At 33.9% G+C, this 15,240-nt stretch overlaps 1 protein-coding gene across 11 annotated transcripts in view; it reads right to left on the bottom strand.

Annotated features, from left to right (window-relative positions):
• Positions 1–15,240, bottom strand: part of ROBO2 (roundabout guidance receptor 2) — a 1,654,780-nt gene that overhangs the window by 73,566 nt on the left and 1,565,974 nt on the right. For all 11 annotated transcript variants that reach the window (XM_067739210.1, XM_067739219.1, XM_067739215.1 and 8 more), the window contains 4 exons: positions 15,013–15,134; positions 7,724–7,955; positions 4,505–4,629; positions 2,014–2,185 (listed from right to left, as the gene is read on the bottom strand). In XM_067739210.1, the coding sequence (XP_067595311.1) occupies positions 2,014–2,185; positions 4,505–4,629; positions 7,724–7,955; positions 15,013–15,134 (651 nt within the window). The remainder of the gene's footprint in view (positions 1–2,013; positions 2,186–4,504; positions 4,630–7,723; positions 7,956–15,012; positions 15,135–15,240) is intronic.

Raw genomic sequence — 15,240 nt, forward strand, 5'->3', positions numbered from 1 at the left:
AGGGAAATACATAAAGATAAATTTATATATAACATAAAGTAGTTGAAAAAGGGAATTTTATAAATTCACTTGTAATAGTGTAAAAAACATTAAATAGGAAAAAGTTTAACAAAATATATGTTAAGGCCATATGCTGAAAACTACAAAATATTGTTGAGAAAAATAAAGACAAATAATGGAGAGTACATCAAATTCCCATAGAGAAAGACTGACTATGAAAATGTTTAATCTTTCCAATTTGATGTATAGATCCACTGTATTTTTAAACATAATTTTTCCAACATAATTTTGTAGAAAAAAATTTTCCAAATTTTTCTTCCAACATAATTTTGTAGAAACTGACATGCTGATTTGAAAAGTATATGGAAAAGCAAAAGGTCTGGAACAGTCAAAAAAATTTTGGAGAAGAAAATGATGCAGTATTCACATTACCTGATTTCAGGACTTTCTATGAGCTATTAGTAATCAAGACACTGCGGTTTGGCATATGGATGGACATATAAACAAATGGAATCATACAGGGAATCCAGGAATGGATCCACACATATATAGTTAACTGGAGAAAGGAAAGTTTTTTCAGTGAAAGATACCTATGCATTTTGATTTTACATATGGAAATAAATAAGCCTCAACCCTCAAATCACATGCAATTACTTTAAGATGAATTATAAAAGCTATGCATAAAAGCTAAAACTATAAAGCTTCTGGAAGAAAATATCTTTGCTATCTAGATTAGGACATAGTTTCTTAGAAAGTACTAAACATGAAAGAAAAATTTGATAAATTATAGATTATGTAAATTGAAAACTTTTGCTCATCAAAAGACTATCAAGAAAAGGACTAAAAAGCCATAAATTGGGAGAAAATATTTGTGATACAACCTATGACAGATAATTTATATTGAAAATGTACAAATAACTCCTCTTAGTAACAAGAGACAAATGACACCATTTTAGAAAAGGCAAAGGCTTGGAAATTTTACAAAAGAAAATATGTGAATGGCCAATAAGCACATGTGAAGTTGCTCAACATCATTAGTCATCAAAGAAAATTGAAGTTGAAATGACAATGAGGGACTCTTACACTCACTGAAATGGCTAAAATGACAGATGGCAACATTAAATGTCAGTGAGGATGCAGAAAAACTGGAAGTCATATTCTGTCCCAGTGAGAGTATAAAATTATACAATTTGAAAAAAATATTTAGAGTTCCTTATAAAGTCAAACTACATCAGTGCTGTTACCCAGAAATTCCACTTCTAGGTAATTCTCCAAAAGAAATAAAAACATATGTCCTCAAAAAATCTTCTTACACATTCTCTCAAGAGAAAAGCAGAGAAACAAAATACGATACATTCACATGATTGAATACTGCTCAGAAATAAAACATATGAATTGCATAATATATGTATGGGAGAATCTCAAAAACATTATGTTTAGTGAAAGAAGCCAGACACAAAATATTATATTCTGTATGATTCCATTTATATATATTTCAAGAAAAGTCAAACATAATCCATGGTGATAGGAAGCAATTTTCTGTAATGATGATAGTAGATTGAATAGGGATTTCGTCTTTGGGATAGTTTATTTGGATTACTAGTTTCTTTTGGCCTGTTTCTGGTTAATTTTTGACATTTTTCTGGCTAAGAGGAGGTATACAGATTTGAAACATAATGCGCCTTCTTCAGTAACTGCCTCATTTCCTATTGTATTTCAAAGGCATCAAAATTACAAATGAAACTATAGATTAAAAATAATTTTCAAACCAACTTTCAGCATGTAAACTCTTAATGATTATGATTTTAAGAAGTTTGTGGAAATCCTAAGCGCATAAGCAATTGCTAAACATTTTGTTAGAAGCTCTAGTCAGTTTATTTGCCTATATGATGTGTGCATTTATTACTCATTATTTACTGTATTTCCACTGTTGGGATGTAGATTCAAAAAAATAATCTACCTTGTTACCAGTTGACTGATTCTAAAACACATATCATATGGATTGGTACTCACCAATTATTATTGGCTGTGGCTCACTTTTTACTCCAACTCCTGCACTGGTACTAGCTGCAACCTCTACCCGGTATTGAATCCCTGGGAATAATCCACCGATTATTACAGATCGAATGGCTGCATCCACAGTTTTGTTGATGTGGAATCGTGTTTCATTCCCCAGACACCAGATCTATAGAAATGTAAAGGTAATATCAAATTATTTTTTTCTGGTAATTAGTTCATTATAATTGATTCAATCTTTTAGTAGAGACCAATCTATTTTCTAGTCTTATAGAAGTATTTGTAAATGACATTTTCTCAAGCCTAATTTCTGCTGTTTATATATATACGTATGTATGTATATATATATAGGTGTGTGTGTCTGTGTATGTGTGTGTGTGTGTATTAAAGAACAACAAAAGAAGCTAAAACTATGCAGCATTCCTTTATATTTTACAATCAACACTGAATGCTCATAGTACAATGATTCCCTCAGCACCTCTGCAAGGTCTGGAGAGTGGTCCTTGATTACAAATGGCGTTTAGGTATGGATTAAAACACACAAATTCCTCTGCTTAATTTATTTATCAAGATTTATTATGCAAAGAATTATTAAAAATATGGTGATTATGAGTTGTAGTATCCAAAGTATATAGGTGCACATCGAAGTAATTTATATTTCATTTAAGAAAATATTAACTTACACAGAAGTGGTTAACAAGATTAATTGACTAAAGTTATAGGTATTGACTGAGATAAAATTAAAGCCAATATTTACACTGACAGTAATAAATCTTAATATTGATCAAAACATATCTATACATACATACACATGCATGAGAACAGAGTGGTGGGAAGTCTTTAAACACTGATGTGAGGGATGCTAGGCTTGTACCTCCAATAAGAATCAAATTTTAAGTCATACATTCTTTTGGGATATGGAAATCTGTTACTGTAAAATGTGTTATAAAAAATTCTACTGTGTGTACTTATTTGTATTTCTATTATACAGTATTTATAATCTACATGGGGACACGTACATTGCTTGTTTCTGAAAGAGGTAAGTTCCTGAAACTTTTTCTTTAAAAGAGTGCCTTTGAATTGCAAATGTCTTTTATTTAGTCTATGAAACCTAAGTTACTAGTGAAGGGTTATTTAGCCCTTACCAAAATATACACATTTTTACCAAAATAGGACAATCTCATATGAGTGAGAAAATTTACAACTTATGAAAAATTATCATGTTGTGGAAAAAAATCAATATTTAAATAAATAGAAGTTGAAGATATTTAGTCCTAGATGGTATAAAAGTAAAATCCTAAACTCATTAAAAAACACACACACTCCAGGGTAGATAATGTTTTGCTTTTAAAACCATGTGTCCTAACACTTATAAAATTTCTGATTTTATATAATTATGCTACTGTAAAAGCACTTACTCTTATTTTCTTATTCACATTTCTTTATAATGTGATGGGAATAATTTTAAAATAAATTCTTATGCAAATTTAGTCCATTTGCTTCAGTAACTTAACCATTAACTTAGGAAAATTCTACTTTAACTTTCACATTTTTTCCTAGAAGTAACAATGTTTTGAGTAAAATTATTCAGCTTAATTTCACATACCAACTATGAATTTCCTGGGTGAGGTGGGGTGTCTAGTTTTCTTTTCTAATAGATCTACTTAGTATGTTATTATCAGATTTCTATAAAAATTTATTAATAGCAAAAAAGCATAGTTTTTAAATTTTTACAAGATTTAATGAGGTGTTTTACTCTCCCATGTGGTCTAATCACATCACAATTAATTAGAACCTTATTTCTCAAAGTTAGACAACTTGTGATTCTTAAGTGATGTTGCTCAAATGATGGTGAAGAAACAACGAATATATACTGTTTCCAAATAGCAACAAACTCATCAATTGAAAAATAAGAGTTTTTCACAATTTGTTTTTTCAATGGCTCCCTTTTTTCAAATGAAATATTTTACAGAACCTTTTACCAATAACTTGGTAAAAGCAGAATTTACAGTGGGAGGCGGTACTGCCCACCCTCTTATCTCCATCTCAACTCTTTAAACTCCTGAAGCATCTTTTTTTATGAGAATACAGTTTAAAAACAGCTGTTCTAAGTCCCATTACACAGAAATCTAATAACAAAGATAAAGGCACTCCCTAGGATAGGGCTTCACTATCTACCCTCTACCCTGTCTCTCTAAATCCCTGAGGTTCTGCAATCACATTATTAAAACAAACAAAAAAAACAACAACAACAACGCTGCATTCTTATGGTTTGCGTGTCCAACTGAGTTTGTGTTATCTGTGACCTTGGAATTAGGTTCTATGCATCCTATGCATTTGCTTCTTTACCTGTCACACAAAGATATAAAATATTACTTTACACTCAAACTCAGTAAGAGGGCCACTCGAAATGTTCCCCCTCCATGTGACCCTGAGACTTCTCTGGGCACTTTTACCTGTGAACTTTCCTTCTTCATCCGGGCCTTACCTTGTATTCTTGGATAATTCCATTCTGATGGTCAGGGGGAGGAGGATCCCAGGAAACACTAATACTTGTGCTATTGTGGCTTCCAACAGTCAGCACAGTGACAGACTGTGGTGGGGCACTTGGGGCTGCAGAGGAAGTGATTAGAATGAACACAAACTGTAAGTCTTGGTGTACATTAAGACTGCTTACAGAATATGAATATAAAGACAAAATGCAAGAAGGTCTGGTTTCCAGTAGTTCTGAATTAACAGTGACAGTTTAAAAAAAAATCCTTTATATATAATGGATAGATTAAAGCAAATACAACAGCTATGGTAATATGTCCTCAACAATAAATTTAACAGCTAACATTCAAATGAATGTTTCCTATGTGCCCAGAACTGAGGTAAGAGTAAGATTTAATTCTCATAATAACCTCAGGAAATAAAAACAACTCTTATCTCAGTTTTACAGATAAGGAAACTGAAGACTTAGCTAAGTCAAATAATGAGGGAGAATTTGAACCCAGGTATGCCTGATTGATTCTAGAACTTTGGTTCTTTTGACTCTAATAGGCTCGCTTTTTAAAAAACAAACAAACAAAAAACAAACAACAACAACAACAAAAAAACACTGCTATGAAAAATGTTCTGAGAGGATGCATTCCAAAATTTTATGTTATTATCTCTGAGTGGTAGCATTACTGGCAATCTTTTTGTTTTGTTCTGATTTGCGTTTAATACATAAAAACAGAAACACAGCTATAAATTTCACCAATGCAGAAAAAAGACACTTCTGTTTTCGTATTGAGAAAAATAATTGACTGTTATAAATTGACCCATAATTTAAGGTTTAAAACTTATTTTATATTGATGAACAAGGAACTCTGATGATATAAATGAAAACAGTTCATGTTGGATCAAATGTGAAATGGACAGATTTTAATTTCCTACAGTTCTCTTCCTTTATGGAAAAAACAAATCAAAGTACTAACAGTTAAAGCAAAATTCAGATAATCTTGTGGTACAAAAGAATTTTTACATATAAGATCAATGCTTTCACAACTACACAACTTAGTTCTTTGAAAACGTGTACACTTGAAACATAAAACATATTTTAAAAGACTATCAATGGGGGCTTCCCTGGTGGCGCAGTGGTTAAGAGTCCACCTGCCAAGGCAGGGCAGCCGGGTTCGAGCCCTGGTCCAGGAGGATCCCACATGCCACGGAGCAACTAAGCCCGTGCGCCACAACTGCTGAGCCTGCGCGCTGGAGCCCTCAAGCCACAATTACTGAGGCCAAGTGCCACAACTGCTGAAGCCCACGTGCCTGGAGCCCGTGCTCCAAAACAAAGAGAAGCCACTGCAATGAGAAGCCCGCACGCTGCAACGAAGAGTAGACCCTGTTCGCCACAACCAGAGAAAAGCTTGCGTGCAGCAACAAAGACCCAACGCAGCCCCCCCTCCAAAAAAAAAAAAGCCTATCAATAAAGTTTCCCACGTTTGATAAATCTGTCACAGCATATTTCACTAAGGTGTAGTCATCTTTGCATTGAGTGTAAGACACACACAGACACGTTACCACCATACTGCTCTTTATCACTCCTCTGTGTGATAAGGCTGCTCCAAAATGTGGCACCATGACATCAATCCAACCATTTGCCTACCAGTTTTGTAGTTATTAAGTAGACTTCATTGAAAAGTAACATTTTGGAGAGCTGGCTTCTCATCTGCCTTACCGCTGGCTTGGCGAGAACACCGTGCCTATTTCCTGACCTGTCAATTATTACACAGATGTGAAAGAACCCACTCATTGCTCCCAGACAAGTCCAGCTGAGTTCCAGTTTGTTCCCTTCAGAAGGCCACAGAAAGCGGAGATGAACGTATACCGAATGGTGACAAATGTCTAGTCTAGAGGAAAAGTCTAACTGCAGTGAAATTGATTTTTGGAAATATGCTTCAAATGTAGCATTCTGTATTAAATTGACCCACCCCACTCATTAGTTCTACACATTATCCATATAAAGTAAAATTTAATGGGGGATGAAGATCCTATTATTAATTTATTTTCTTTACAAATCTTAAAGGTAGACTAATGATGCCTTTAAAAATATGCACTTCAGCTCATGTCAGTATAGCACACTGTAAACCAATATGAAGATAAAATTTCTCTGTGTTGCTTACTATAAGATATGTATAATTTAAAAGTTCTTTGGTCAAACATGTACATCTATGTTACCATGAACAACCTACACACATTTTCTTAAGGTTGCTCTTATATTGATTTATATAAAATATGGTTTTGTACATAAAATTAGTACAAAAGCAGAAAAGGGGGGAATTTATTATAGTTGGTATCTGATTTTTTGTTCTTTTTTTTTTTTTTGCTGTACGCGGGCCTCTCACTGTTGTGGCCTCTCCCATTGTGGAGCACAGGCTCCAGACGCGCAGGCTCAGTGGCCATGGCTCATGGGCCCAGCTGCTCCGTGGCATGTGGGATCTTCCCGGACTGGGGCACGAACCCACGTCCCCTGCATCGGCAGGCGGACTCTCAACCACTGCGCCACCAGGGAAGCCCGGATTTTTTGTACGTTGACGATAGCATTCATTATAAACCTCTAGTTTAGGGAAGGAGACGCTAGAAAATGGTCTGGTTGAGACCAACATTAATTTCATGTCCATCACAGACTGACTTTAAAAGTATCTACAGGTAAGAAAAGTTACAAAGGGAAGAGGGAGAGGGAACATCACTAAGAAGAATGCTGCTGCAAACATGCAAGGGGCCTTCTGGATTAGAAATTATGAATCAGACTGGCAGAGCCCATAGGGAAGCAGGCTTATGAAAGGAAATGTCATGCTTTACTCTACCCAAACAAAGAGAGACAAAGAACAGGCTGTGTACTTGGGTTTCCATTAGCCTGTCCTTTAATGAAGCCAAATGTCTTAAATCCATGTGTAAAAAAAAAAAATAGGAAAACATTATAATCAAATTCCAGTGCACTGAAAAACAAGATTTGAAGCGAATATTTCCTTAAGGAAAATTCAAACTACTTGAATGTCATCTTTTTGAGTTGTTAGATTCTATGAAATTCTCAGAATAAAAGGAGAAAATGATACTTCCTGGATTGACTTTTAGAATGTCTTTTGCTACCCTTCTAAGGAAGATGATAAACTAGAACTTCAACAGAAATTGATTTCATTATGGTTTAAGTTTGGTTTATGTTAGAAATCTGAATACTGACCTTCTTCAGTAGTACGAACTGTTTTAGACTCACTATCCATTCCTTGGAACTCATTAAAATATGGTCGAACTTTAATTTCATAAGTCACCCCCTTTTTCAGATTGACTAAGACAGCACTTCGCTCAGTCGGGACTTTAGCATCTAAATTCTGCCACGTTGATGTAGCCTGCAGGCCTGAAGTCTGACGGTACATCACTCGGTAGCCTTGAATAAACTGGGGTTGGCGATCAACCTGAAAAACAAAGCAAAAGACTTTTGAAACCAAATGGAAGTGTCTGAGTGATGCCATGGCTTTCTAATTCATCTCCCTGCTTCTAATATCCTTTTCCAGTTCTGAGTTCACGTTGCTCCTGAGTTGTTATTTCCAAAATGAAGAGTGGAACAACATTCTCTCCTGTTAAAAATACTTCATAGCAGCTAAGATACTCAATTAATTCAAATTCTTTGGATTAGCACAAAAGCCTGTCAAGGCCTAGACATGCCAATGTTTCTAGCTTTGTTGCTCGTCTGTTTGTTCTTTTTTTGTAGTCAACAATTCTCATTTTTGTGGTTTTATATGTAGTGTGCTATTTGTCCGGAATCTCCATTCTCATCCCTTGTTCATTCACTAATGTCTTCACTCACTCAAACATTTTCTGAGTTCCTACTAAGAGGTGCCAGTTATTCTGTTAACTCTGAGGGTAAAACTGGAGAATGAAAGTAGAGTCAGTCCCAGGCCTCATGGTGCATAGAATTCAGGTAGAAGGTGGGCATTATTTAATGATCACTCAAACAATGGGCAGGTTACATTCATAACAAATAAGCATACGCAGATATTATGAGTGAGTTGTACTAGGAGCTAAGAAAGCCTAGAGTGGAGAGGAAGCTGAGTGGTCAGGAAGGGGAGACAGTTTCCTGGAAGAAGAACAAGTGCTGAGGTCTGCATGGAAAGTAAGACTTATTTAGGGGAAGAAGAGTAGGAACAGAATGTGTAAAATTCCTGTAGCTGAAGGAAGCATATGAAAGAGACTCGAGAGTTGTGGCGCCAGAGCGTCTGTTTTAAATGCATATGAAAAGCTTATACCCATTAACAAATATTAAATGAAAGACATTTATTAAGTTATCAACTTCTGGCTCCTCCAATATCCCACTATTGGCACAACCTGACAACTTTCTTGATCCTTTCATTCATTTGAGGTACAGAGGATAAGCAGCTGTTTTTAATAAAAATCTGAGATTTGGAACCTGAAAACCAATATCAAAATATCAAAAAATATCAAAAAACAAGTTCTTGTTTTACATTTATTGAAGAGTCTTTATTGGAGTTACCATTGTTTCATTTCAGGGATAAAGGGACTTTTAGCTTTTTAAACTTTTTTAATGTCTTGCCATTTTTTAGAAATGCTTGACAAATATAACTATCACAGCACCTTCTTCAATTAATATTCCATATGCTATAGTTTAGTAGCCATATTTTAAGAAGCCTTTAACTTGACATATTTCACTGTCAAATAAAGTGTAAAATTCAATGGAGAAGAGATGGAATAACCTCATTTTAGGAAGGTTGAGGAGAGAGAGGAAATAAAGAAGGTGATGATGGAAACGGTTACTTCAGCTTTTTAAAAATGTCTTGATCCAACTGTTAACACATAATAAACAAAAGGTATTCTTTCATGTATTAACTTCTGGCATTTCTTCATTAGTTGCAGCATTTTAAAATACTTTTTTAAGTGAAGACAGAAAATTAAAAAATACAGAACCTCAATCAAAATACAGTGAAACAAAGGGACATTTTTTTTGGTATTTAGAATGTCCAAGCTAGAAAAATCCATAAAGTTGGTAAGCATGAGCATGTGTGTTTCTAAGTATAGCTAATTCCAGTTTCACAGATGAGTCTCAACAAGTAAGAATTCCTTCACCCACCTGACAGTTTTCTAACCCTCAAAGATTTGTGGAATTAGTGCACACTTGTATGAGGTTATGTCAAGGAAAAGTAAGCTCGGTTCTGATACCAAAGCTCATGATCTTTGAATCCTAATGCATGCTACCAGTTTGTGTTCATACCAAAATACATATTTTTTGAAAAGCAGAAGTTGTTCTGACATTATAAAACAAGGCAAGTAAAAAGCAAAAAGGTAAATTTATGAGAGCCAGGAGAGATGCCTTTCATCAAAACTGTCAATGTTCAAAAAAATCCCTGCAGCATATGTTAAAACAACATTAAGCTTGCAGTTTATAAACTTCTCTGCATTCACTTTAAGTGAATTTATATACTGAAAGAAAGACATAACTCACAATAATAGCTTGTTAATACTGAAAGAAGCAAGCTGTGTTTTTAAGAAGGACATTAAGCAGCTGTTTCCAGATGAAGGGAGTCTGTAAATCAGGGTAAATTGGTTTTATCCATGTTTGGTTTTCATTAATTAAGTGTTTTAGGACTTTATGAAGCTAATGTTTACTACACAACATTGCTTTGCTCACTTCAGTGTACACTGCCTTCAACCAGTGTATTCTAATGGCCTACTTAATAGCTAAATAGTTTAACTTGATTTTGCGCGGTTGCTATACATTCTTTTCAGAAGGAAATTTGTTGTTGCAGGTGAAAGCAAAAATGAAAATGCTGCATATTACCTATTAAAAAATAGGTGGGATTTTTAGTGGATACGTGCTCTACAGCACTGACTTTTGGAGCACCTTTTGACAAGTGGTCACTTTTGAGTTAAACCTTATGCTTGTCACTAGTTTTATTAACATTCTAGTTATAAGACGGAGGATTTTCTTTTAGAGTTGATTATAATCAGAGTCCAGCCACAAATCCATGCATGGGCTTATAGAATTTAAAAAATTGGTATTTTCTGGTATCTGAATACAAATGAATTGTCTTAAGGAACATGTGAAGTGAAGAGAGTTTCAGTCTTCAGGTCACAAGGTCTCTATTAAGTGACAGCTTAGCCTTTTAAACTTTCTGAGCCTCAGTTTACTTAGTTTGCTCAAATAATATGCATATTACAAGGGCACAGAAACAATTAAATCACTAATACAGTTTAAAGCACTCTGCAAGTTTTAGAGCTGTACAATGATAAAGCATTGTTACGTACGGGATATACTAAAAATGGGGGCCCATATGTGGCCCTCAAATCAGCACTTTCATTAAAAGGTTTAAAGCGAGATGCTCAATATCTATCATTTCAATTTTAAAAATTCCATCTATACTGAAAATTCAAATTGAATTTCCTTTGGTGGGCTTAGCCTTCTAAGTAACTGATCTGGGTTTAATTGAGTTCTGAAATTCAAGTTCACCAAAACACTCTTTCAACTCCAGTAGCTGTGATGTTTAAGGGGCAAGGAGCCTATAATCCTTTTTGTCCTTGAATAAAAACAAAACACTCACACACAAAAAAACTAGAATAATGATTTTAAAATAAGGGATTTATTGCTACTTTCTTTGTAAAACAGCCATTTTCATCATTTTTACCTACCCTTATTATAACAGCAGTCACTTTTAGAAAGTAGCCTTTGTTAAGTATTGTTGCTTCAAGATTAGACTTGTGGGGCAGGCAGATGGTCTTTCCAGTTCAAACATCCTATGTGTTTGGTAATAGAATCCTGCCAACTATTGATAAACCATATCAGCTGACCCCTAATCGAAATACATGGGCTGGTGAATATATTTCTTCCCTCAAACATCAACATGTCTATAACTCAAATACTAACAGTGTTATAACTCAAAGAACATACACATTTAGCAAGTTGAAAATATGACATGAAAATGAAATATTTGGTTACAATTTCTTTGGCAACTGATCTGACTTCCAGCCTAAATTTATTTCACTAAAATTTACCTCTGAAATATATACTTATCTCATGTGTAACTACAAATTCGTGGGGAATTTGTGATATAATTGAATGGTTTCTTTTTTAAAGTAAAAAGTTAAGATGTATGAAAACAACTGATTTGATCATTCAACAGACAGTTACTGAAAAAGTATTTCATAATGAATGCTTTGTTCTGAAAAAACAGAAATGAAAACATGAACTTTGGACTCTCAGAACACAAGTTCATGAGGGATAGAGATATGCAAACTAGAAATGACAAGTTTCTTGGGATATAGAGATGAATATGACAAGGTCCCTCTCCTGGAAGAACTCCCAGACTACTGATCTGAAATTCTTATCTAATTTGATTTATTCTTTTAAATTCAGTGACTTTTACAGTGATTAACTTCATAAACATAATGACTTTGATTCTTACCCAAATAATTTCCACATTTAGAAGCAGCTTAAAAAAGAAACCCCTTCAAAACTCACAACAAAGCAGAAAAGACTTTTTCAATTGAGAATGAGGAAAAATCTGTTGTTAAAAATATAACCCTTTCCTTGGCTTTATTTGTTTGGTATCTAGCCAAAGCTACAGAAAGATGGAAGAGCCATGTCAGATGATATCCTTTCTGTGCCACTGGAAAAATGATGAGGTCATTATACTCCCTTCACGGGAGCAGAAGAATAGAAACCATTATATGCAGAAAACAGAATAAGTCTATGTGAAATTAAATCAAAAATAAAATTGGAAACAATGTAATCTTAAATAATCATAATTACTCTTAAAACATAAATTTAGTTTTATTTTTTGTTAAAGCATTACCCAGTTTGGTACTCACTAAACGTTTGACTAGTGTGGTTTAAGAAGTAAAGTGCCCCATCCAGGATCATATGTTGAAATTCCACAGTTAAAAGGTATTTCTTTCAACTAAATATTTGTCTATAGTTTATCTTTAAAGTGAAAAACACAAAAAGTAGGTTTAAAGTAAGGAAATTCTAATCCTATCTTTACCTGTAAATAGTTGTAGGATACTGGGAACACTGTTCAACCTGTCTGCATTGGTTTCCTTTTACAAGTCTATAGAACTGGAGAAAACAGCCTTAAATGTTAATTTAGTTTCCTCTGTTCAAATAAATAATGCCTCTATATTTCCCCGTATAGATGTAGATAAGTGATAATGTTGTTTCTGATGCCTGAGGATAGAGTTAATCACTTCCTCTTTGATTGAAACCTGTGTTTATAAAATGTGTACATACAGTTATGGCCCTTATCCCTGTGTACCGTCATTAAGAATTCCCATGTTTTTCTCAAGCAGATTTGTGTCTCTTTATACAGTGTTTCCCCACATCTAGTACAAAACTGGTCCTCAAAAAATGCTTGTTGAACTATGTTTGCTCAATGGTTTTATTAATAAGAGGACGCTGGAATAATTCTCTTCATTGCGTTTCATATTTCAAACATAATTAGTTAAGAGCTGACGAAAAATAACTGGTTTTCCTTTTTCAACTACTTTTGTTAAGGGAATTGATGGAAATGGGTGAAATAGTTCCCTAAAGAAACTTGGATTCTAAGGGGGAAAAATCCATTTTTTTTTTTAACTTACAGTCATTCTTCTACTACCACAAAAACAATAACAAAACTAATAGTCATAATTATAAATACTTTCTAATTAATATAATTCTTTCTAATTAATTATGATGGATATAATTCTAATATTATAATTAAAGTGAAAATTTTCTAGATATCCATGACTCAAATGACCATTACTTACACAACATACAAGATCTAGCACAAATACGGGGGGTTTTAAAAAACTGCCCTTTTATCATCCCCATGGATTTTTAGCGGCAAGAGATCTCAGGCATAAATGAGAAGTTGGCAAAAACTGTATTAGGCACAGGGAAGAACATTATCTGGCTCTTCACAAAACAGACACACATAGACACAAATACATATACAAGGGTTAATATCCTCTAATATGAGTAATATGGCTATTTTTATGCTATTTCTTGTTTTCATTTCAGTGACTATCATGCGATGAAAACATTTGTATTTTGAAATAACAGTGGGCAGGTTGACATTTAATAATGCATGGAATTTGGAATTGGACTTTCTTAGCATATATTAAAATATCAATCTACTTCTTAAAACCCATTAATTTTTTTTTACTACATATGTCAAATTATTAAAATTAAATACTTTTCTTGGTACTGCTGGATGAGATTCAGCTAAAAGAATGTGAAGATGATTGATTTATATTTAGAAGAGAACTTCAAATAAAATTTTTTGTGCTTCAAATGACATCATTAAGAAAGTAAAAAAAATCCCACAGATTGGGAGAAAATATTTACAAATCATATATCTGATAAAGGATTTGTATCCAATATGTAAAGAACATTATAGAACTATAATAAGAAGACAAACAACTCAATTTAAAAATGGGCAAAGAATTTGAACAAACATTTCTCTAAAGGAGATATACAAATGCTCAATAAGCACATAAAAGATTCAAAACACTAGTCATTAAAAAAATGTAAATTAAAATCACAGTGATATACCACCCATACCTACTAGAACAGCTATAATCAAAAGGACAGGATAAGATGCAAGAGAAACTGGCAAGGATGTGGAAGAAACTAGAACCTTCAAATATTGCTTGTGGGAGCATAAAATTTTGTAACCACTTTGGAAAACATTTTGGCAGTTCATCCAAACGTTAAGCAGAGAGTTTAATTCAACAATTCCTAAGTATACGCAAGAAAAATGAAAATATACGTCGATGTGTACACAAGTGTTCACGGCACCATCATTCATAATGGTCAAAAGTGGAAACAACTCAAAGATGAATCAGCTGATAAATGGATAAACAGATGTATGTGATACATCTATACAATGGAATTCTACTCTATAATAAAAAGGAACAAAGTACTAATAATACATGCTACAACATGGATGAATCTCAATGACATCATGCTGAGTGAAAGAAGCCCGATACAAAAGATCGTATATTGTATAACTTCATTCACATGGAAGAAATAGGCAAATTTATATAGACAGAGAACAGATTAGTGGTTGCAAAGGGCTAAAGTCAGGGGAACGGAGGAGTGACTGCTAATGGGCGGAGGGTTTCACTTTGGGATGATGAAATGTACTAAAATCAGATTCTGCTGATGACTGCACAACTCTGCAAAGATACCAAACAATACTGAGTTGTACGCTTTAACTCTGGTATGTTAATTATATCTCAGTAAGGCCATTTAAAAATTCAGGAGACAGATCGTATTGTTTATATTGTGATCTATTTTTACTCTAGTCACACTTTTATCTATTGAGTTTTTTTTCTTCTTTGCCTTTGATTACACCTTGACTTTAAATGGTGAGTGTTTTTGCTACTTTTTTTTTTGGTTTGTTTGTTTGCTTTTTTCTGTTTTGGTTTGTTTTCTTAAAGGAGTAAAAGAGACTACCATTAGGATAGTCTTTAAAAACTTACCGTCCATGTGACTTGAACAGTGGTGGGAGTCAATACAACCGGAGTATGAAGATGGACAAGGACGTCGCCGAGTTCTTTCTGGACTTGTCTGTGGTCCACTCCCTGTGCTGGTGGGCTGATATCTACAGGGATAACCATTCCCAATTTTTTAAAATTAATAGTGGATTCTAATATACATTATATAAGCCAATATTATGCCATTAGAAATAATTCCAGGGGAAAAATTAA

This window comes from Pseudorca crassidens, chromosome 5 (genome assembly GCF_039906515.1).
Source record: "Pseudorca crassidens isolate mPseCra1 chromosome 5, mPseCra1.hap1, whole genome shotgun sequence".
NCBI classification, from domain to species: domain Eukaryota; kingdom Metazoa; phylum Chordata; class Mammalia; order Artiodactyla; family Delphinidae; genus Pseudorca; species Pseudorca crassidens.